This window comes from Lagenorhynchus albirostris, chromosome 6 (genome assembly GCF_949774975.1).
Source record: "Lagenorhynchus albirostris chromosome 6, mLagAlb1.1, whole genome shotgun sequence".
NCBI classification, from domain to species: domain Eukaryota; kingdom Metazoa; phylum Chordata; class Mammalia; order Artiodactyla; family Delphinidae; genus Lagenorhynchus; species Lagenorhynchus albirostris.
The window spans coordinates 63,327,014-63,350,847 of record NC_083100.1 but is presented as its reverse complement, the minus strand read 5'-3'; the positions used below and the strand labels follow the sequence as shown (position 1 = coordinate 63,350,847).

Sequence of the window (23,834 nt, the reverse complement as noted above, 5' to 3'; positions counted from 1 at the left end):
GCCCACTCCCCTTGCCCTTCCTCCTTTCATTATACCTTTTCAGACTTAAAAATGTCTATGATCAAAACTTTGACAGTGTGATAAACATTTTTGTAATAATTATTTTTATTGTTGTTTCTCCAAGTGTGAACATTAATATACCTTTACTAACCTTTTTATTTGAAAAGGAAAGGAAATACAAGAATATAACAGTTCATTCCGATAAATGTTTGATTATGTCAAGAATCCTTTAGCTCCAACTCCCTTTTAGGTTCAGAAAGGGACCAGAACAGGCCCTGTCACTCTCATATCCCATCCCCATGAGCTTGTCCTCCATTATTCCACTAACATGGGGCAGGGACTTCCAGACGCATAATGAAAGCCCCCTTTTCCCTTGTGTTGGAGCCACTGATCTCCTGACCATTTCTCCTGCTCTGTGTTAATACACAAGTCTTCAGGGGATCTGGACATTGGGGAAACATTGAGGATTTGGACGTTGGGCCCAGTGGAACTTTTTCTTGGGTTTTCTACCTGGTTCCCCACTGCATCTCTACTCACCAGTCCCTCTCTTCAGCTCATGGAGAGAAGGGACAGGGTATGACACCATCTCCATCTTAACAAGGTTTCCAGATCTGATGTGAAAGGACTGAGTTTTCCAGGCATTTTTGTCTAGTGACACCAGGGCAGGATGATCCTGAAATAAAGATTACTGTTTGGGCATTGTCCCAAGCTGGGAGTGCAGACAGAGGATGTGAATGATGACCTCAAGTAGGTAAGGCTTCCTTAGATTTGCATCTGTAGCCCCTCAAGAAACAGCTTAGCAGATTTTCAGCTCCTTGAGAGAGGGACTGTGACCTATTCATATTTCGATTCCCATATGTCTAGGCATTTCATAATTCCTCAATTTATCCTCCTTAATGAATGGCTATCTGTTTGTGAGCATAGTTACAAATAGAATTTCTTTGATTTGACTTCTGTCCAGTTTTGGTTGCTGGACATTTTCTAAGAACCAAGCAAGGGTTCATTAGGTCATTAGAGAATGAGGGTGAAATTTTACGCACAAAAATTCCATGCCTCAGGAAAGCAAAGAGTTTCATTCTGGCTTATTCATGTAGTTTAGAGAGTAAGGGTTAGAAATAAAACATCCCACCCATTTCTGCCACATATGAGAGTAAAAAACTTAGAGCAACTGTTGTGAACTGGTGACCCCAAGTTGAATCCAGCCTTCAAGATGGATTTTGTTTGGCCTGTTTGGTGTTTTATTTTTCAATCGAGTTAATTGCCAGCATTTATTTAAAAAATCAGATTTCATATAAAATATGTAACATATCAGATTGCCAGCTTTCTCTGAAAAATGGAAAAAATCTGGCCACAGTTGAGTTTGGATTTTTCTTGACATTTGACTGACCCTTATTTCAGTAGGGTATTGAAATTGCCACAGACCTGAGCACCTCCTGTCCCATTGCCAACATGGAAACTGAGTGCCAGTGGCCATTCATCCGGTACCGAGAGCTTAGCCTAACCATCTCCTTGTTTGTCTGACAGGCCTGGTCCCCGAAGAATTTAAGTTTGCAACTTCTTGTTTAGAGGCTGTGGGTTTACAGGTTTTAGGTGATGACCTTGAAGTTCAGATCTATAATTTTGTGGCTATAAAATATCTCAAAGCAAAGGAGTTAAAAAAACCCTGAATAAACATCAACTCATTCTCTTCATCTGTACATGTTCAGTGATTGATTACTCCATGTATCATATTTTATTTATAACACCACATTAGCATGGAAATTCACTGCTGTACTTTTCACTTCCCAGCTCTACTAAATTTTACTCTTAACATTTTCAGAGCTGCTTGTACAATGTTCAGATTTAGTGTAGCAGCAATCTCAAGTGGTTTTGTAGCATTAAATATTCAATAACTTTAAAACTGCAAACAAGGGGAAAATAAGAAGTCAGCCAAATTCTGACACATAAACTTAATAAAGAAGCAACAGAGAGTCTCATTTACATGACCCACTGACCCACTGCTTAACAACTTTAATAGAATGAAGGCCTCCTCTACCTTTGTATCTTCAAATCTCATACGAAATGTCTGTCCTAAAGTCATGTTGTAGTTTAGTGGTGTGGCTGCATTGGCTCATACAGTTAATCATAAAACTTAATTCAGAAATCATTTACGGGGAATCTGTCATATACATGCTATGTAAAAATAGTAAAGATAGTTAAGTTATTGAACACTTGCCATGCATTGAAATGCTATTCTGTGCACATTACAAGTATTGTCTCATTTAATCCTCTCTCAAACCCTTTGAATAGGTGTTACTACCTTCATTTTATAGACCGGGTGATAGAGTCACAGGGAGCACCCATGCTCACAAAGACTGTTTGAAAATGATGGATCCAGTGTTCTAGCCCAGACAGTGCAAACGTAGCCTCCCTAATGTTAGTCCTGGGCAGAATTAAGGCACAGATCTTTCACTCAGAACTGAGAATCCAACTGGTGGTTGGTCTCTTAAAGGATAACTATAATAAATATTAATATTAAAACAGGGCTTCCCTGGTGGCGCAGTGGTTGAGAGTCCGCCTGCCGATGCAGGGGACACGGGTTCGTGCCCCGGTCCGGGAAGATCCCACATGCTGCGGAGCAGCTGTGCCCGTGAGCCGTGGCTGCTGAGCCTGCGCGTCCGGAGCCTGTGCTCCGCAACGGGAGAGGCCACAACAGTGAGAGGCCCGCGTACCGCAAAAAAAAAAAAAAAAAAATTAAAACAGTACATTATGGGGACAAACACTTCTGCCTTGGGGGGTGGAGACCAGGGAAAATTTCAGAAGGGTCATGATAAGTTGAGCTGGATAAAGAGGAAAAGAAGTCCCAGGAGAGAAAGGTATGAGCAAAGATGCTGAGGCATAAAGGTGAATGGGCTATTCAGAAGATGGAAAGCATCCCTGATACCTGAGAGATAATATTTGTGAGCAATACATGGAGACAAGTATGTGTTCATTATTTCCAAACTTAGGGTTAAGGTTAAAAAAAAAAAAGGAATCAACATATGATTGATTAGAAATGAGATTTGTCAAGTCCCCTTAAAGAGGTGGCTCCAGGCCCGGCTAAGGGCAACATTTGATTAGCTTCACCCAGCTGAGAAGAGGGCAGGGGTGCAGGCACGGTATAATGGGACGTTCTGAGGTACAGGTTGTCTGAGCTTATTAAAGCAGCTGGGAAAAGGAGCGTTGGCTTCTGAAATGAGAAGACATGCTCTTCGGCGAAAGTGCCTTAGGCCCATCTTCAGATCACCAACTCTTCTTGTTCTGTTTTGCAGTCAATCTTCTGATGATACCCTGGATTTCTGTGTAGGTTTGCCTGTTGGAAGAGAAACTCTCATTCATGCCAAAGCAAATTTTCTGGACTGTGCGACTGTTCTTTTTCTCATGATTCAATCAATCATTTGACATCCTGGCTTAAATGTCTGTCTGTGGAGCTTGGCAAAGGCTAGCCCACCCTTCAAGAGAGATGAAAACTACATGTGCTGGACCAGGGAATAGAGCAAAGAGGATAAATGAAAGGAATATTTCCAAAGTAGAACTTTTAGATTTGATGACTGATGGGAGATAGGGGTTGAAGGAGGAGGAGAAGAAACTTAGTGGATAATAATGTCTTTGATAAAGATATGTCAGAAACAGAGTGGATTTCTGGGAGAGAGATAAGAAACGTTTAATCTTGAGCCCAAGGTGCCTGTATTGGTGGAGAGGTCTGGTGTTTGGGTATCCAGCCTTATAAAGCCGGTTAGAGGCAGCTATCGCACAGCATACGGGGAGTGGGTGATTTCACTAGCGGGAGCATATGGAGTGAAAAGGAGGCTGAGGATGGAACCCTGGGTATTCTGACTTTGGAGAGTTGGGACAAAAGAGGAAAAGAGCAACGCAACAGCTTTTCAGGCAAAGGAGAGTGGCCAGTTTTGTCAAATACTGCAGGATCAAAATATGACTAAGACTCAACATATAAGAGTTCAAAGAGACCTTAAAGATCTGATTGCTTCCCCAGAAAAGACTTGAATTTGCCCAAGGTCATTTTGAGAGCTTCAGAGGATGATTACAGTGTTTTCTGATTGGAAATCTCATGCTTATCCCTTTGTTTCATGCTGTTTATTATTTTCTAAGTATAGGTTTACTGTCAGTATGTCATACCATGTAATGCTAGCTAGTACGAGAGATCATGATGCTAGTTTATTTTTTGGTTATTTTCTATTGAACTATAATTGACATACAACACTATATTAGTTTCAGGTGTACAGACATAATGATTTGTGTTTATATATGTGCATTGTGAAATGATCACCACAGTAAGGTAATATCTGTCACCATACGTAGTGACAGGATTTTTTTTTCTTGTGATGAGAACTATTAAGACGTCCTCTCAGCAACTTTCAGACATGCAACACAGTGTTGTTAACTATAGTTGCCATGCTGTACTTTACATTCTCATGACTTATTAATTTTATAACTGGAAGCTTGTACCTTTTGATTCATTTTGCCCATTTCACTCCCTTCATTCATTTCTCCCCCTGCCTCTGGCAACCGCTGATCCGTTCTCTGTATCTGTGAGCTTGCTTTTGTTTGTTTTTCAGATTCCACATGTAAGTGAGATCATATGGTATTTGTCTCTCTCTGTCTGTTACACTTGGCATGATGCCCTCAAGATCCATCCATGTTGTCAAAAATGACAAGTTTCATTCTTTTCTATGGCTGCATAATATTCTTGTGTGTGTGTGTGTGTGTGTGTATCACATTTTCTTTATCCGTTCATTCATTGATAGACACTTAGGTTGATTCTGTATCTTGGATATTGTCAATATTGCTGCAAAGAACATGGGGTTGCATATATCTTTTCGAATTACCGTTTTCTTATTCTTTGGATAAATACCCAGAAGTGGAACAGCTGGGTCATATGGTAGTTGTATTCTTAGTTTTTTGAGGAATCTCCATACTGTTTTCCATAGTGACTGCACCAATTTACATCCCTGCCGACAGTATATGAGAGTTCCCTTTTCTCCATATCCTTGTCAATATTTGTTATTCCTTATCTTTTTGATAATAGCCATTCTAATAGGTTGGAGGTGATAGCTCATTGTGGTTTTGATTTGCATTTCCCTGATAATTACTGACAACTTTGAGCATCTTTTCACGTACATGTTAGCCATCTGTATGTCTTCTTTGGAAAAATGTCTTCAGATCCTCTCCCCATTTTTAAATCAGGTTGTTTTGTTGTTGTTGTTGAGTTATATGAGTTCTTTATATATTTTGGAAATTAACCCCTTATTCAGTATTGATTTGCAAATATTTTCTCCCATTCAATATGTTGCCTTTTTGTTTTGATGATGGCTTCATTTGCTGTGCAGAAGCTTTTTAGTTTGATGTCATCTCACTTGATTATTTTTCTTTTGTTTCCCTTGCCTTTGGAGTCAGATCCACAAAAATATCTCTAAGACCAATGTTAGTGAGTTTACCGCCTATGTTTTCTTCTAGGAATTTTATGGTTTCAGGTCTTGCATTCACATTTTTAATCCATTTTGAGTTAATTTTGTTTGTGGTGTAAGATCATGGTCTAGTTCCATTCTTTTACATGTAGCTGTCCAGTTTTCTCAGCACCATTTATTTAAGAGCCTGTCCTTTCTCCATTCTGTGTTCTTTGATCCTTTGTTGTAGACTAGTTGCCCATATATGTGTGAGTTTATTTCTGGGCTCTCTATTCTGTTCCATTGATTTATGTGTCTATTTTTGTGCCAGTACCATACTGTTTTGATTACTATAGCTTTGTAGTGTAGTTTGAAATCAGGGAGTATGTTGTCTCCAGCTTTGTTATTCTTTCTCAAGATTGTTTTGGCCATTCAGGATCTTTTGTAGTTCCATACAAATTTTAGATTTATTTGTTCTAGTTTTGTGAAATATGCCCTTGGCGTTTTGGTAGGGATTATATTGAATCCGTAGGTTGCTTTGGGTAGTATGGACATTTTAACTATTAATTCTTCCAATTGATGAGGCTGGAATATTTTTCTTTTTTTGTGTGTGTCTTCTTCAGTTTCTTTCATCAGTGTCTTACAGTTTTCAGTGTATAGATCTTTCACATCCTTGGTTAAATTTATTTCTCGATATTTTATTCTTTTTGATGCAATTGTAAATGAGATTATTTTCTTAATTTCTCTTGCTCATAGTTTATTAGTGTATAGAAATGTCACAGATTTCTATACCTTGATTTCATATCCTGCAACTTTACCGAATTCATTTATGAACGCTAACAGTTTTTGGTAGCATGATGCTACTTTGAAGTGGGCAGCTCAGTGCCACTGTCTTCCAATGCTCATAGTGAAAGGAGGGTTCAGGTTAATTAAAACATGAGGTGGGGGATTCCCTGGTGGTGCAGTGGTTGAGAGTCCGCCTGCCGATGCGGGGGACACGGGTTCGTGCCCCGGTCCGGGAAGATCCCACATGCCACAGAGCGGCTAGGCCTGTGAGCCATGGCCGCTGAGCCTGCGCATCTGGAGCCTGTGCTCTGCAATGGGAGAGGCGACAACAGTGAGAGGCCCGCGTACCGCAAAAAAAAAAAACCAAAAAAACCTCATGAGATGCCACAGTATGAATATAGCTGGTGTGTGGGCAACTCATTACCCTTTCAATCAGCATACAACTCACGTGGCATCAACTAGTCAGCCAAGAATTTCATTGTGTGTGTTGTAACTAGGTTCAATTTTGTGAAATGGCTTATTTTCTTAAATGGGAGTACAGGTTGACTGACTTTTTTGGAAAATACCTCAGTGATTACAAATTGTTTGTCTGATTATGTTTCTTTCTCTAATAGAAGAAGGAGCAAGAACATCATCCTCCCAAGTAGAGGCTACTAGGTCAGAAGCCTACATACCTGTATTTGTTTCCAATTGGAAGATCCTTGACATTCTTGGATTTAACTTTTATATGTACATGAATGTACATATACATATACATAGATATGTGTGTATATACACATACATATACCTATATTTACATAATATATGTATCTATGTGTGTACATACATATACACATACATAAACTTCTACATGTACACATGGGTATTCTTCACAGACAACTTAAAAGTCCAGGTAGAGAGTGTGGTGGCGAACAGGCTGAAGGAGCTGGGGGATGAGAGGTGTGGGTGTGGGTGGAAAAAAGATGAAAAAAAAAAACCTCCAGGAGGTGAGACATGATTTATGATATTTAATGTTTGCATGGTGAGACTGGTGTGTCAGGGCAAGTGAATTAAGAATGAGCCTAGTTAGCATCCTAGCATCCATTCCTGAGCATCTCTCTCTGTATTTTAATTTTTTCTTTCACTTCTCATTAAATTCTAACAGCCCTAAAAAATAGGTATTTTTATCCCCATTTTCAGATGAGGAAACTAAAGAAATTTTATACTAGAGTTGTAGGCAGGATTTAAGGGTAAGGAGGGTCTCCACCCCGATCCCTGTGAACGGTCTGCTGCTTAGTCCCTCGTCCAGTTATGACATGTGCAGGAGAGCCTGCGGCAGAAAGTTGACACCAAACAGGGCAGTAGAGAGGGGCAAATTCATTTCTTTCTTAAATTCAAAAGTATGTACCTTTTGCAAACTGAAGTACTATTAGTTCCCATTTGCGTCTTTCCTGTGCAATCACAGCATCTGAACAAATGATTCCTTGTCTTCAGTCTACTTTCAGAAAAGAAAAAAAATTACATAGAGACTATGAAAGCACTTGATGTTCAAGGGGCACACGACATTAGTTTGACGCTAGATGGTAATAAATATTTGGCTACTTTTGCCTCACCCACACGCTTAAGAATTGTGACATTTGCAAGTGCATGTTCCAAAGTCATATTGACTAATTTTATTTTTGGCAACAGGAGAGCAGTCTTGGTTTTATTCCTTCCTTTATCCTTATTCTAGACAAGTGTTAGCTGGAAAATGCTCATTTGTCTTTTTCTGATTTCCACAAATCATGGCCTTTCAAACTTGATTATAAATGAACGGACTTTAAGCTCACAATTATATGTTTAGTCTATATTCAGGGGAGTTATAGGAGTAAAGAGAAATATTTTATAGGCACAATGACCTAACAGAAGTGTACTTTGTGGAGACTGGTTTCTCGCAGATGTGTTTTGAGTAGAGTGTAGAGGCCTGGGACTGGTGTTGGAAAGACTCATGGGAAGGGACAAACGCCAGCGATGCTGAGTTCCACCTTGCTGGGCACTTGACAAGGGAAGTCAACCTGGAGATAAAAGAATAGACCTCAATAGAGAACTGAAGAGAGAATCAGTAAAATTTGACTGCTGATAGAACTTATAAACAAAGCGTTAAAAAAAAGCACACCAATATCTAAATCATAGCTAAGTCTAAGAAATGGAGCACAGTAGATATAGAAGTCAGCATAAATGCAGACAATACCTGAAACATTTCCAATGGCAATTTTAGCCCTAAAAGCATGAATATAATGACAGGAAAAGAGTAAAATTAGTTATAATGCTTAGAAAAGGATGCTTGGGCTGATGGTCCATAAAGAACAAGCCATTCATAGTTTCTAGGTGTGAGAAAAGAAAAAGACAGTCATTTTATATGTTTTTACTGAACATAATTCTTATTCATGTTACCTTTTTTTTTATAATGAAGTATTTTTAAATACAGAGACTGATATAACAAAGACCTTCTGAGCTCTATCCAATCCTGTTTTAAAGGATTAAAATATTACAGAAGCAGCTGAGGCTCCCTGTATACCCCTTCTCTGTCTACTCTACCCTCCAGAGGCAATCTCTATCCTGAATTTGGTGTTTATATTTCCTTCTTTATTTTTATGCTATATATATGTGTGTGTATATAAGTATATATATTCATGAAAGATATAGCGTTATTTTGCATATTACCAAACTTACGTAAGTGCTTAACCTGTTCTTTGAATCAGTGATTTAGTGAAGACAGTTCTGCTCAAATTAAGTTCACCTTTGCCCTGGAAATGAAGTGAATAGGTTTGACTTACCTCCAACCTCAGTGATTGCATTGATAAGACTGTTGCTTGTCAAACAGAGAAACAGCTGAGCAGATGAGGAAAACTATTTGGAGTCACAGAGTTAATTATTGATGGAGATAGAAATAATTTCAGGAAATGTTTGCTTTATGGCAAAAACTCAGGTCTGCATAATCAGTCCATGGGATGAGTCACATCTTTTCCCCTAGCTAGAGTTTTTCTTTGGATTCCTAAACTAATGAAAGTTTGAAGGCTATTCTGGGAAATTAGATTGTATACCAGAGTTTCCAAAAAAGGAATCTTTAATCTCACCTTTGTTTCATTCTTTAAGCTATATGGGATGTTTTTCAAACTAAAGTCAATTTACTTTCTCCCTAGTTGATGAACATCTCTATTGTGCTCAAGTAATACAATTAGTGTCCCAGTAACAGCTTGAAAAGGAGAATACTGACTTAAAAATCATTACCTCTTTAAAAAAATGTTCTCAGTTGAAACCTACCAGTTACTTAACTAAGACTTTGGGTCTATCTTAATTTCAAAACCCTGTGTTCTAAATGTAAAGAAAACTCATCTTTTGGGGGAGGTATTTTGGCTAAAAGCCTGTGGAACAAGAAAGAAATATGTGTCTGCATCATAAACATGATTCAATGATGCCTGATGGCTTTGTTAGACTTATTAAATGCAAAATATAATTGAGGGGCCTTATTTTGTTCTACAAACCAAGAGTCCAGCCAACCCACCAACCATCCAAACAAACAAATAGAAGTCTGACACCTGTGGCTTTGTAAAAAAAAATTTAGGTTTCGGCTTAATTTGTGAAATGTGTTGTCTGTGCACTAATGGACATCACACTACCTCCTTAGAGAACTGGCAGTGTATCAGGTGTCTGCCGAGTATTTTCTGAAACTTATTGTGTCGTTGTCTGTTTCTAGTCTTGACTTTAAGGCCATAGGGACACAAGATGTGAACAAAGGAGACCTGGTGTGAAAACTGGGGAGACCTCTTTTCTTTCACCAAGTTACCTGGGAATGTAGAGAAGTTACACATTTCTTTGAACCTGATGTTTTCATCGGTAGAACAAGGGTGTGGATGGACTCCCAGGGATCACTGAAGAACAAGGCTGTTCGGTAGAACAAGACTGTTAAGAAAAATTTGTGTTTGAACACGTAAAAAATGGGAGATGGATAACTCTGATTTATATATACAGAAATATACTGATGTTACAATAAAACACCCATAAGACCAAATCCTTGCCCTCGGTGAGCTATTGTCCTACTAGGATATGCAGCATTCACTCATGACACCAGCTCTAACTAGGACTGTAGCCAAGTCATTTCACCTTGAGTGTGTGCTTTACATTTGTGGAGAAAGGAAGAGAAGACAACAGAGAAAGTCTTACTTGTCCTCATGCCTTAGTATCGAAAAGGAGCTTGAAAGTGGAGGCTGCAGCTGTCAGCGTAACTCCACTGATTTTGCCTAATGTGATAGGAGAAAGAGCTATAGAGTAATGTTCTTGGCAAAAAAAAAGAAAAAGAACCTTCTATTTTAACTTTTGTGTTAAAATAAAGAGGCGATATTTAGTAGCAAGGAATGTGGTCTCTGGAATCAGATTGCCTGGATTTGAATCCCCAAATTCATTACTTGCTAACTGTTTTTTGTTTTTTTTGCGGTACGTGGGCCTCTCACTGTTGTGGCCTCTCCCATTGCGGAGCACAGGCTCCGGACGCACAGGCTTAGTGGCCATGGCTCACGAGCCCAGCCGCTCCGCGGCACGTGGGATCCACCTGGACCGGGGCACGAACCCGTGTCCCCTGCGTCGGCCAGTGAGTCATGGCCCATGAGCCTGCGCGTCCAGAGCCTGTGCTCTGCAACGGGAGAGGCCACAACAGTGAGAGCCCCGCATACCGCAAAAACAAACAAACAAACTAGAAAACAACTCCAGAAAGTTTCACAAAGCAAAATTTGAATTTGCCACATACCAGCAACTATTTACATAGCATTTACATTGTATGAGGTATTCTAGAAATGATTTAAAGTATACAGGAGAATGTGTATAGGTTGTATGCAAATACTACACCATTTTATATAAGGGGTTTTAACATCCTTGGATTTTGTTATTTGATATTGATATTTGGAATCAATGCCCCATGGATACTGAGGGACGACTGTATCAATATACAAAGTTTATACTAATTTATTTCAAAATATGTTCTCATTTATCAAACTCCATAATTTCACTTTGTTTGTAATAATTTGCAAGATATAGTGGCATGTTTATATTAAGTATTAAATTTTATGAAAAACAGATATAAGCCCTACTTCACTCTTCTTTATGTATTTGATAAGCAATGATTTTTTTTTCTTACCTTAGATTATGGAACAGCTAAAATGGAAATGTCTCAAAATTAATAAGTTCAATCAGAATCAAAGGAACTATATGCTATTTTTTGTGTGTCCTAACAAGGTATTTTAGTTTTTCACTCAATACAGTATTTTTTTTTTATTATTTAGACCATTCCAGAGTTGACTTTCTTTGATTCCAAATTCCTCCTGTTTTGGGTCATGTAAAAAATTGTTAGCAGCATTTGGCATGTCTTTTCCCTTTCCTATACATATTTTGCACAGTTTATGGAAATAGTTGATAAAACTATTTGATTAAGGACAATTTTGCTTAAAATAAAGCTAAACGTAGAGAAGTCAAGGGGAGTACTCATACCGTTAATAAAAATTCAGATGTCAATTTAGGAGCTATTTCTCGTCAGACACTGTTTGCTGTCAGAAACACAAAGATAAGTAAGATTCAGTCGCGCCCACTTGGAACTCACAAGCAAGTCAGAGGTTTGTGGCTGTAATCAAGACGAGGTAAGGAGGTAAGAAACACACCGTCAGAGAATTACAATGCTTTCAGTGTTGCAACATTGAGAAAAGGTGGCTTTTTGGTGTAACTAGCATTTGACACAAATCCCAAAGGAGGCGTAGTGTTGCAGTACATGGACAGGATGAGTGGATAAGATGGAGAAGGGCGCCCGGATAATAACTGGTGACTTTAGTGGACAAGCTCAGTATTGTTTAAGGGCCCTGGTATCTGAAAAGAATCCCCAATGCAGTCCTTCCCTGTTTCCAGTTTTGCAAGCAGCCAGTTTCTATTCATCAGGACAGAGAGCGTTCTCATCACGTGGTGTCCACGAATGGCCCCTCGGTCAGAAACACCATTTCAGCTGAATACACTGTCTTCAGTTTTCAGGTGTATAAAATCAGGAAGAGGCAGCAGAGCCTAATGCTTAAGAGCTGGGATGTTGAAGCCATGCTGCCTGGTTCGTAGTCCCCGTGCTCTCCCTTTCCAGCTGTGTGACCTTTGGGCAAGTCATTAAACCGCACTGTGCTTGTTTCCTCGTCTGAAAAAAACTAGGGATGATGTTAATAGGACCTACCTTGTTGTGTGGGATAGTTTCACTAAATGACTTTCTACTTGTAAAGTGCTTAGAACAGCTGCTAGCACAGAGCAAGCACTCCAGAAATGTTGTAAAGGAAATGGCCCATGTGCTACCTTCCTCTCTCTAGGATGGTGTGCTGAGTTGAGCTCAGGGGGCTGCTCTGGCTGTCTTTCTCTGCTTCTGTCTCCTCTATAGATTAGGACCTGCCACGTGGGTGACACCTGACAGTAAGGCACAAGACCTCAACGCTCTGATTCCCTGCTTTTATGGCACATTTTAGTAGTCTTGATTTTCACAAAGAGCCCTTTCAGCCTTGTTGCATAAGGACAATAAACCAGATTCAGTGAGTGGTGGTTTTGACTAGCTTTCCATTCTAATTTTCAGGCCTGATGGATATAAAAGATTTCCATGTCCAAATATATGTAGTGGGACACATCTAGGCAGAGAAATGCACGTGAATTCTGTGGAATTTGAGAGGGGGCTTTCAAGTCAGTGCTGCACTAGGTTTGTGTCCTGGTTTTGCCACTTAGCAGCAGTGTGGACTTGGGCAAGCTAATCCCTAAGGCCTCTCTTCCCAATAGAGGTTCCTAGCAGAGTTGCTTCCTCGTCTGGAATCTTTCTGGGACTCTCTGGTGATTCTGAGTATTCTCCACCCACAGCTTGGGACCCACAGCTCCTGGTTCTGCAACCAGGCTCCAAAATGGGGTGGCTGTCCTCACTCCTGTTTTCTGAGTACTTTTTTTTTTTTTTTTTTTTTTCTTTGCGGTACGCGGGCCTCTCACTGTTGTGGCCTCTCCCGTTGCGGAGCACAGGCTCCGGACGTGCAGGCTCAGCGGCCATGGCTCACGATCGCAGCCGTTCCGCGGCACGTGGGATCTTCCCGGACTGGGGCACGAACCCGCGTCCCCTGCATCGGCAGGCGGACTCTCAACCACTGCGCCACCAGGGAAGCCCCCTGAGTACTTTTGAGTTTATGCTTTCCTTAACAAAATTCCTCTTCTGCCTGTTTAGTGCTACATTCATAAAGGCACACAGGTAAATTCATGCATTCACATTGCCATCTTTAACCAGGCATCATCTTTAAGTTTTTAAAGAAACATTCTTTAACTATATTTCTCTTAGCATGACAATGGTTTCTTTTTTTTAATTTTATTTTTTTATACAGCAGGTTCTTATTAGTTATCGATTTTATACACATCAGTGTATACATGTCAATCCCAATCTCCCAATTCATCACCCCCCCCACCCCCCCAAGGCTTTCCCCCCTTGGTGTCCATACGTTTGTTCTCTACATCTGTGTCTCTATTTCTTTTTGTTTGTTTGTTTGTTTGTTTGTTTGCGGTACACTGGCCTCTCACTGTTGTGGCCTCTCCCGTTGTGGAGCACAGGCTCCGGACGCGCAGGCTCAGTGGCCATGGCTCACGGGCCTAGCTGCTTCGTGGCATGTGGGATCTTCCCAGACCGGGGCATGAGCCCATGTCCCCTGCATCGGCAGGCGGACTCAACCACTGCGCCACCAGGGAAGCCCTCTCACTCATCTTTTGAACAGTCACTAATTGATGGGGTGGAGGGATTCTCCTGCTGCCTCAAAAAGTATCATTCATGACAGAGAGCTGTCTAGGTTTCTGACTGGCAGATTTTTGCATTTCTGTACAAATGGCAGAAAGTGGAGACAGGAAGATATACTAAGATTTTCCTACTTCCTTTTTTAACACCCATAGCTTGTTTCTTGTTGCCTCTAATTACATTTTTTAAATCTAATTTTATTCTTTTTTTCTGCTGTAAAATTCTCTGATTCTTGCAGTAGGCTGAAGGTAATTTCTTCCTTTTTTGTGGTTGCATCCACCTTTATTTACCTTTCTTTTCATAGATATTTTAGTGGGAGGTTGAGAGAGGCTGTATCAGGGGCTGGTAGCTAGACACCATTTAAAACTGTAACTTACATGAAACTACACAAATAAAAAAAAGACTTTCCGAATGTGGCAAAATGCTTGAAAATTTTGCTTCTGTAGATATTTTGTGGAAATAATGTCTGCCTTATAGATATTCATCACAGGTTGTTATTCAAATGATGGAGGCATTCATGTTCCTGTAATACAACCTATGTCTTATGAAAGCGGGGTTATTTTATGAAAGAAAATGTAGTTACATGAGTGATTGTAGGGATTTCAGTGACTTCCATAAAGTTTTTTGTTATCCATAAAAACTGCCTGATCTGAGTGTCTTAGAGCTGAAACAGCTGTTACAAATCATTTAATCTAGGAGTTGCAAATTCAGTTGTCTTCAGGCGCCAGAAAAATGACTTGCAAATGCGTGAAGTTCGTTGGTTTAATACCATCAGGAGTGGGAGGGACTCGAGAGAAGTGGAGATTACTTGTTCCACCAAATCCTTAGGCCATCAATATATCAAAACAGTGTAAATATCAAAAACAGTACAATAGGGCTTCCCTGGTGGCGCAGTGGTTGGGAGTCCGCCTGCCGATGCAGGGACACGGGTTCGTGCCCCGGTCAGGGAAGATCCCACATGCCGCGGAGCGGCTGGGCCCGTGCGCCATGGCCGCTGAGCCTGCGCGTCCAGAGCCTGTGCTCCGCAATAGGGGAGGCCACAACAGTGAGAGGCCCACGTACTGCAAAAAAAAAAACCCAAAAAAACAAAAAAAACCCAGTATAATATAAACCCACTCTCCCATTATAGAGATGAAACTGAGGTCAAGGGATATTAGTAGATTTGCTCGAAGTTAGGAGAATCTATGTATCTCGACCAGAACCAGCTATATAATTTGCAGGGCCCAATGCAAAATAAAATATGGGGCCCCTTGTTCAGCAATTATTAAGAATTTCGAGATAGTGACAGCAAAACATTAAACCAAGCATGGGACCCTGTGTAACTGCACAAGTTACACACCCTTGGAGCCATCCGTGGTCTTAACTTCTGATTTAGAATTTGTACATCCCAACAGAAGGAAGCACACAGATACTTTCACCCATAACCACCAAAAATTGATAATGGAGATGGGGTTAAAATTAAGTCCTTGACATATATACACTACCAAACGTAAGGTAGATTAACTAGTGGGAAGCAGCCGCATAGCACAGGGAGAGCAGCTCGGTGCTTTGTGACCGCCTGGAGGGGTGGGATAGGGAGGGTGGGAGGGAGGGAGACACGAGAGGGAAGAGATATGGGAACATATGTATATGTATAAATGATTCACTTTGTCATAAAGCAGAAACTAACACACCATTGTAAAGCAATTATACCCCAATAAAGATGTAAAAAAATATATATCAATAATAAAAAAAAAGGATAATACCAAAAAAAAAAATTAAGTCCTTGACTTTGATACTGCAGTATATGAACTGCCCTTCCTTACAAGAGGGCTTTTTGTAAGAGGTTTTAGAATCGTTGATTTTTGTTCCTTCCTGAATTCAGGCTTTATGGATGATTAGTTGATGATTTTCAACCCTGCAGTTCAAAGCCCTTCTCTCAGTGTTAGTTCTGACATGAATTCCAGCATGTTTGAATACGAGACTTTATATAACTTATATACATAGTGTGTGTATATATACGGTTACTACAAAAAAACTCTTACCCTGGTACTCAATTCCCGATTTTACTTCTTATATTTTCTGAGTGTGAATAGCTATGCCTTTAAAAACTGATGGATTTCACTAAATGGCATTCCTGAGGTCATGCTGTTCATGGTACCTGGGGTTACAAGTTGTAAATGAACACAAAGGAGAACGAGACTAGTCAACTTTAATTTGTCAGGAGGCAAATTGCTTTTTGTGTTTGCAAAGTCTCGTATTTTAAAAGATTTAAACATTCAATTCATTTGTCATTGAAAGGGAACTTAAAATTTTTTCCTCATTAAAAAAGTGAATGTCTAACAGGTAGACATAGAGTTTGGGATGGTATAAGGTTGTTGTTAACAGTTGCACATCAGATGAATGATTTGGATTCCAAATGGGTTCCCTTAGCAATATCCAGAAAGATGCCAATAAAAATTAGTTAAAAGTTGAAGGAAAAATATGTTACCTGATTTAAAAATGTTATACCTTTTATTTTTAAAACAAATATGAACAGAAGTTAAGTCATTTACTTAATATCTGAAATAGGCAAAGAATTCAAAGCTATCTTATATACCTTCATGTTTGTAAAATCTGTTCGTTCATGAGCGATGAACAAGAGGAAGTTCACATGTTGGTAGAAGAGAAGATGGGTAAATACAATAACTGAGTGAAAGAAAATTTTTTATGAATGTAATTATTAATATTTTAAATATTTGCAGTATGCCATGCACATAAGTGTATGTGTTTAGCCAGAACTGAAATCGCTCATTAAGTTTAATCCCTGGTTGGGGCAGAGGTGTGTGTAGGGGGGGTTCATTTAACGGACTTTTTTCACTCACGTGTTTCAAAATGTGCTGTGAAATATTTAAATTGAATATCATAGAATTTTTTTTAAACTTTCCACAGGTGGAAATTTTCATTTGGCCTTTATGTATTTACCTATGGAGTCCGGTTCCTGAAAAAGGTAGGCTCTGTCAAATTACTTTATGTAATTCTTATGTAACTGTAAGCCTCTATCTCATTTTTTATGTTGTGGCAGTAGTAGAATTGTAAACAGTCATAACACACTTGCTAAGAATTATTTGTACATTTTTCTTTGATTTATAAAAGTATTGGCCGTTCATTCTTTGTAGTAAACAACTTTCAGGCATCTGCTGAAAATAACTTTTGAAAATAATTTGTTTTTCCAGTGATAGATGTTACTAAGTGTATTGACCACGCTAGTTGGTTATTTGCTACCTATGGGCATTAGAACCTTATAAAATCCATCTCAGGCTTGGAAGGAATTTCGAGTTTCCACATCATCACACAACTTGAAAAAATCACTTTTGGCATTTTGTGTTATCACTGTAGCCTTTATCAGTAGAAACTAGAGTTTAGTGTCTTGCAAAGCTACCAACAGGGTAACACCAGCTGCCAGTGGAAAATTCAATTCCTTTTATAGACTGTGTTCCCTGGCTGCTATGTTGCTTTTCTGCATGAACAAAGGCACCTTTACCTATGAAAGCAATTCTTTGAGGGCGTCATCATCTTTTTCTTCTTGATTTCAGTGCTTAATGGCACTAGTAACAAGTTAGGCTGCTTAACTTCAAGTCTCACAAAGACGTTCTCACAGTCATGCCATAGTGAGTTGGCAGAAAATGGGAAAATATTTTTTAGAATGTTTTACGGTATTACCCTTTAAAGTGATATCAGTGTTATCTTTATTTAGCAAAAAAATTTCAAACTGGGGCATTGGGCCAAGTGGCACGCCTTACTAGTAAATTCTCATGTCAATGTTGATAAGAAAATTGCAAATACGTTTTCATTTTTCAAGTCTGAGTTGTAAGATATTGTCCGCCCGTGGCAAATTCTATTATAAATAATAGTTGTTTCCCAATATCATATTTTCCTAGAGGAAATAATTCTTTTTACTTGTCTTTTCCTTTAGTAACTGCAGTTATTTTTCACTTAATAAGACTACATGGCCCAGAGGTCACTTGAATAGATTTAAAAGAATGGACTTCACTCTGTAAGATTTCTAAGTATGAAGACATTCTCAACTGGGGTAAATAAATGTGGTGGAAAGTGCTTATTTTGGAACCCTACTGTTCTAGTTTTCAGATTTATGTATCTAGGGGAAAAAATAGAAAGAATGGCTGTAGAGCTTTTATGCTTCCAACTTGACTACCTTGGAAGAGGAAATAGCTTTGGATGGAATTTCAGCTGACATGGGAGAGCTGGGCTTCATGGGAATGTCGAGTTGCTAACTGAGGTCACGGTTTGGAATTCACGTCGGGTTCTGTTGGTGAAGGGCTTTGATGGTGAGCAAGGAGAGATGGTGAAAGCCAGGAGCACTTCTTTGCCCTTTTGCCTAGATCTGCAGGATGTGGTCTCTTTTAAAAGCTTTCATTCAGCAAGCCTGGCCATCTGTCATCAGAACAGGAAACGCTTTGACACTTAGCTCTGCTTCATTCCGTCCCTACACAGACTGAATGGAATGAGAGTAGTTTTCATCCCCTAGTCCTCCGTGGCTCTGTAGAAGGCAGTAAAAGGGCTTGTCAATAGAATGTTTGCCTGGAAATCGTTGTTCCTTAAACTGTAACAGTTTCCTTTCAGCTGCCTCTAGATATAACAAATGCTTAAAAATGAAAGGAGAAATAGATGTTGTTCTTCTTGTTGGATTAATTTGTATTTGGGGTTTCTTCCTTTGATACTATCTAAGAAGCACTCAGTTTTGGATGAGCTGTACGGTTTAGTGTCTAGTCATACTGTGAGATAGAAAAGTGTACATAGACTCCGTATGAGCTAACTGTGAAGGACTTCATAAGCTATCTTGTCCAGCTCTTTCATTTCACAGCTGAGGAGGCAGACGTCCAGAGAGGGTAGATGGCATTCCACAGGTCATACAGTGAGTTTAGGAAAGGGCTGAATCTCAAGTGAAACGCACACTGCTATCTCTTATTCTAGTACTTTCCCCACTTTCCCAGCCCACCTTAACCTCATGACTTCCTTTAGTTAAGTTAGCAAACTTAACCTAATGTAGTCGTTGTTTCTGTTTTGAACTTTAAATACTTACCTTAACGGATATTTAAAATATATTTCTGTTAACTTGTTGGAATGGACAATATATTTGCCCATCTAACCAAAAGGAAAAGAAATTATTATGAAGGCAGCACCAGAAATAGTCAAAACAAGGTAATTCCAATTTTCACAATACCCTGAATGTTTTAAAATAAAATAGCAGGGTAGTGGACCAATTTTAAAATATCAAAGGCCACAGCTGCTTCTTATTCCCAGCATCCAAAATGTGGATCATTACATGTGCTGTTAGAAAAATACCTAGGCAACTTGCACTGTCCAATTTTCTTCTGCTTTTAGGTCAAATGAATCTGATGCGTCTCATCTTCTAGGGTGTATTAAGTAACCTTAAGTACCCTTTCTACCCTGAAATTCTGTGCTCCCGTTAAAGAGATATTTACCAAATGCAAAGTACCACTCACCCATGATAGAGAATCTTAAAAAATAAAAAACAAGTCAATTAATAAAAATTTTTGAAAACCATAGAATTTTAGATGGAAAAGTTATCATGCCTCTCATCGAAATACCTCATTTTGTAGATGAGGCTATGAGGTATCAATCTGTAGTATAAAAGTAGCTTGAGTTTTCTCTGCCATATTCAAATACATTCAGCCTGAATACTTGAATTTTATTAAACGCTGTTAACCTTTCCAATTTGAATTGGCTTAGTCCTGTGGGGAGAACGCATATATTTTCCTGGGTTTACCAAGTCATCGTAGATTTTCAGTGTATATATATGACCGATTTAAGTGCCCTCAGTTTAAAAATATTCTTTGTATTGAGAAATAAGACAGTTCAGAGTTTTTAAATACATATAAACTAGGTTTATGTCAGTACACGCTTGTGCTGTCTTAGTCCGAACCCTCTGAGAAACAGACACCAAGAAGAGATTAAATGTGTAAGAAATTGATTAGGGGAAGTGTCTATAAGAGAAAATGGGGAGGGAGTTGGCCGGGAGGCTGGAAGAGCCTTCAGACCACAATGTATGTCTGACTATGTGTGCGGGAGAGAGGGAAAGAAGGAAAGTGTGGGTGAGCCTCTAAGACTGCTTGCTGTGCCTTTCTGAGGAAAATTCAGTCAGGCCACTGGGCAGTCCTGGAGCCACAGTTGATCATCAAAGGAGACCTGTGTCTCCATGGCTTGCTGTAGTATTCCTGTTGTGCTCAGTCATAGGCTGCCAGCAGCCTGCGGGCAGCAGGGCCTTCATACAAATACTGCTGTGGATTTTACTGCACAGCAGCGGGGCCCTGAGTCAGCCACACTCCCACCAGTACAAGATCTAACAGGTGCATTCTCATGGTTGCCATGCGTGCTTAATTTTTAAAATATTCCAGCTTTTCTTCAGAAAGGATACATCATGGAATAAGACCTTATGCCACATAGAAATGGTTTTCATATGCAAGGTATCTAGAAGCATAGAGAAATATTTATCTATTGTCCTTTTTTTAAATTTTATTTTATTATTTTTTAATACGGCAGGTTCTTATTAGTTGTCTATTTTATACATATTAGTGTATACATGTCAATCCCAATCTCCCAATTCATCCCACCACCACCACCCCCACCGCTTCCCCCCCTTGGTGTCCATACATTTGTTCTCTACATCTTTGTCTCTATTTCCGCCTTGCCTTTTTATCATTTTATTTACTGTGCGTTGATTTCCCCTCCATTATGTCATAATTCCTGTAGTTGATGTGTGAATGTATCTTTGGAGCAAGACACAGTCTGACTTCACACATGAGTTGTCTCAGGGTCCCGGGCACTTACCTCCCTCTTGTACTGATCCAGTTTGGGTGATAAGTTATGTGGTCATCCTATGAATAGTTCTGTAATAAAGGATGAAATAATTGGCCCCATATTTTCAGACACCCTGTAAAGAAAGCATGTTGTGTGTCATGTATATGAAATCAACAAAATGTTTTCTGTAGTTTCATGATGACAGATAAGAGGATGAGCCTCATTTATGGTGAGGGGCTAACAGGTGTACATATATGTCGTCTTTGCTTTCTCAGCTCCGAGCCCCCTTTACAGACAGCAGTTAACTCTGATGATGGAAGTAGACCCTAGAAGGCATTGATCTTACAGACATGTCACTGAACTATTAAGTAAAGTCATTGTTGGGTTAGTAGGAAATATTTAAATAGTTGAAAGACATAAGCCTGTCTCAATAGTCTGCTCCTGTAATTGCTGACACAAGTGACCCTTAGCCCCATGAATATGATTAACAGAGACAAGTACTTTCATGAAAGAAGACCCAGAATTACTTCAGGTGCTCTGAAGTCCCAGAGCACAAGGTACTCATACAGAGTAACACATTTTTCTAGGTCTTGAAAGGGACCATATGTCAAGCCTTTAAAAATAGAGTAAGTTATCTCTCATTTACTGTTACCTCTTTTTCTCGTTTGTAGATGGAAGTTTATATTGAGTGGAGTTCTTTGAATACTTTTCTTTGGGTTCCTTTACTTATTTTTTAAAACTATAGTGTCACAGGAAGGTCATTAGATATATGTGCAGTTGGGACTTAGGTAAATATTTTTTTCCATGTAATCTACATGTTAGGCTAATATATCTCCAACTTTTTGACCATATGGTGCATTTTATATCACAGTTTTGTACACATGCATGTGTATGATTAAAATAAAGGTTACTCAAAATATATCTATACCTAACCTCTGTATCAGTCGGGGTCCACGTTAGGAGACAGAAACTACAGGAGTGATTCTTGGGGTGACTGTAATGTGAAGAATCATTCACCAAGAGGGAGCCACCAAGACTATGTACTCAGAGCAATCGATCTGCTGTTTGCTACCTGTCTGCCATGAGATAAGGAGCTTGACTTGAATGTAAATCAACTCACTGCTTCTTTTTTGGAGAGTCTACCTCTGAAGGAAAGTCAGCTGAAATGAACAGCGCTCTTCACGATATAGTTAATTGACATTCCAATGAAACAGTAACAAACGCTTCAAGGACTGGCGCTCATCTGCCCACAGCATTTTGATCAGCGCTGCACTGAGGTATCATGGACGTGGTAATGGCAGGAAGAGGCTACGGCTCTGAGGACGGGGGCTTATAGGAAGAGGCTGGAGCTATTGGAACCTAGATACTCCAAGGAGGAGCCGTGGAGCTGGACAAGAAAGTGCTGACCAGCTGGTATGTCTCAGAAACCACAATGAGGCTGGTTCTGAGAATGAGGAAAAAGGGCAACCAGCTGCTACCACTGGGATGAATGTCACTGCTGGGGTGCAGATGCATTGCTGGAGGGCCCAGTTGGGGTGGGGCTGAGGGAGTGGTGGTAAGAATGGGAAGCAAAACAGAGAGGAGCACATTCGAGCTTCCTCTTGCAGTCTTCCCCCTCCCTCTAGTGCCTTCCTGGAGTCAGAACTCAGCAAGGGACTAGCTCCTTGGAGCCAGCTCAGGTGTCTCCACAAGATCTTTTTTTTAAACATCTTTATTGGAGTATAATTGCTTTACAATGGTGTGTTAGTTTCTTCTGTACAACAAAGTGAATCAGCTATACATATACATATATCCCCATATCTCTTCCCTCTTGCGTCTCCCTCCCTCCCACCCTCCCTATCCCACCCCTGTAGGTGGTCACAAAGCACGGAGCTGATCTCCCTGTGCTATGCGGCTGCTTCCCACTAGCTATCGATTTTGCATTTGGTAGTGTATATATGTCCCTGCTACTCTCTCACTTCGTCCCAGCTTCCCCTTCCCCCCACCCTGTGTCCTCAAGTCCATTTGCTACCTTGCGTCTTTATTCCTGTCCTGCCCTTAGGTTCTTCAGAACCTTTTTTTTTTTTTTTTTAGATTCCATATATATGTGTTTTTTTAGATTCCATATATATGTGGTATTTGTTTTTCTCTTTCTGACTTCACTCTGTATGACAGACTCTAGGTCCATCCACCTCACTACAAATAACTCAATTTTGTTCCTTTTTATGGCCGAGTAATATTCCATTGTATATATGTGCCACATCTTCTTTATCCATTCATCTGTCAGTGGACACTTAGGTTGCTTCCATGTCCTGGCTATTGTAAATAGAGCTGCAATGAACATTGTGGTACCTGACTCTTTTTGAATTATGGTTTTCTCAGGGTATAGGCCCAGTAGTGGGATTGCTGGGTCAAATGGTAGTTCTATTTTTAGTTTTTCAAGGAACCTCCATACTGTTCTCCATAGTGGCTGTATCAATTTACATTCCCACCAACAGTGCAAGAGGGTTCCCTTTTCTCCACACCCTCTACGGCATTTATTGTTTGTAGATTTTTTGACGATGACCATTCTGACTGGTGTGAGGTGATATCTCAGTGCAGTTTTGATTTGCATTTCTCTAATGATTAGTGATGTTGAGCTTCCTTTCATGTGCTTGTTGGCAATCTGTATATCTTCTTTGGAGAAATGTCTGTTTAGGTCTTCTGCCCATTTTTGGATTGGGTTGTTTGTTTCTTTTGATATTGAGCTGCATGAGCTGCTTGTAAATTTTAGAGATTAATCCTTTGTCAGTTGCTTCATTTGCAAATATTTTCTCCCATTCTGAGGGTTGTCTTTTCGTCTTGTTTTATGTTTTCCTTTGCTATGCAAAAGCTTTTAAGTTTCATTAGGTCCCATTTGTTTATTTTTGTTCTTATTTCCATTTTTCTAGGAGGTGGGTCAAAAAGGATCTTGCTGTGATTTATGTCATAGAGTGTTCTGCCTATGTTTTCCTCTGAGAGTTTTATAGTGTCTGGCCTTAAATTTAGGTCTTTAATCCATTTTGAGTTTATTTTTGTGTATG

General features: G+C 39.6%; 1 protein-coding gene across 2 annotated transcripts in view; it reads left to right on the top strand.

The window, feature by feature from the left end:
• Positions 1 to 23,834, top strand: part of CERS6 (ceramide synthase 6) — a 318,459-nt gene that overhangs the window by 162,908 nt on the left and 131,717 nt on the right. For both annotated transcript variants that reach the window (XM_060152714.1, XM_060152713.1), the window contains exon 4: positions 16,903 to 16,960. In XM_060152714.1, the coding sequence (XP_060008697.1) occupies positions 16,903 to 16,960 (58 nt within the window). The remainder of the gene's footprint in view (positions 1 to 16,902; positions 16,961 to 23,834) is intronic.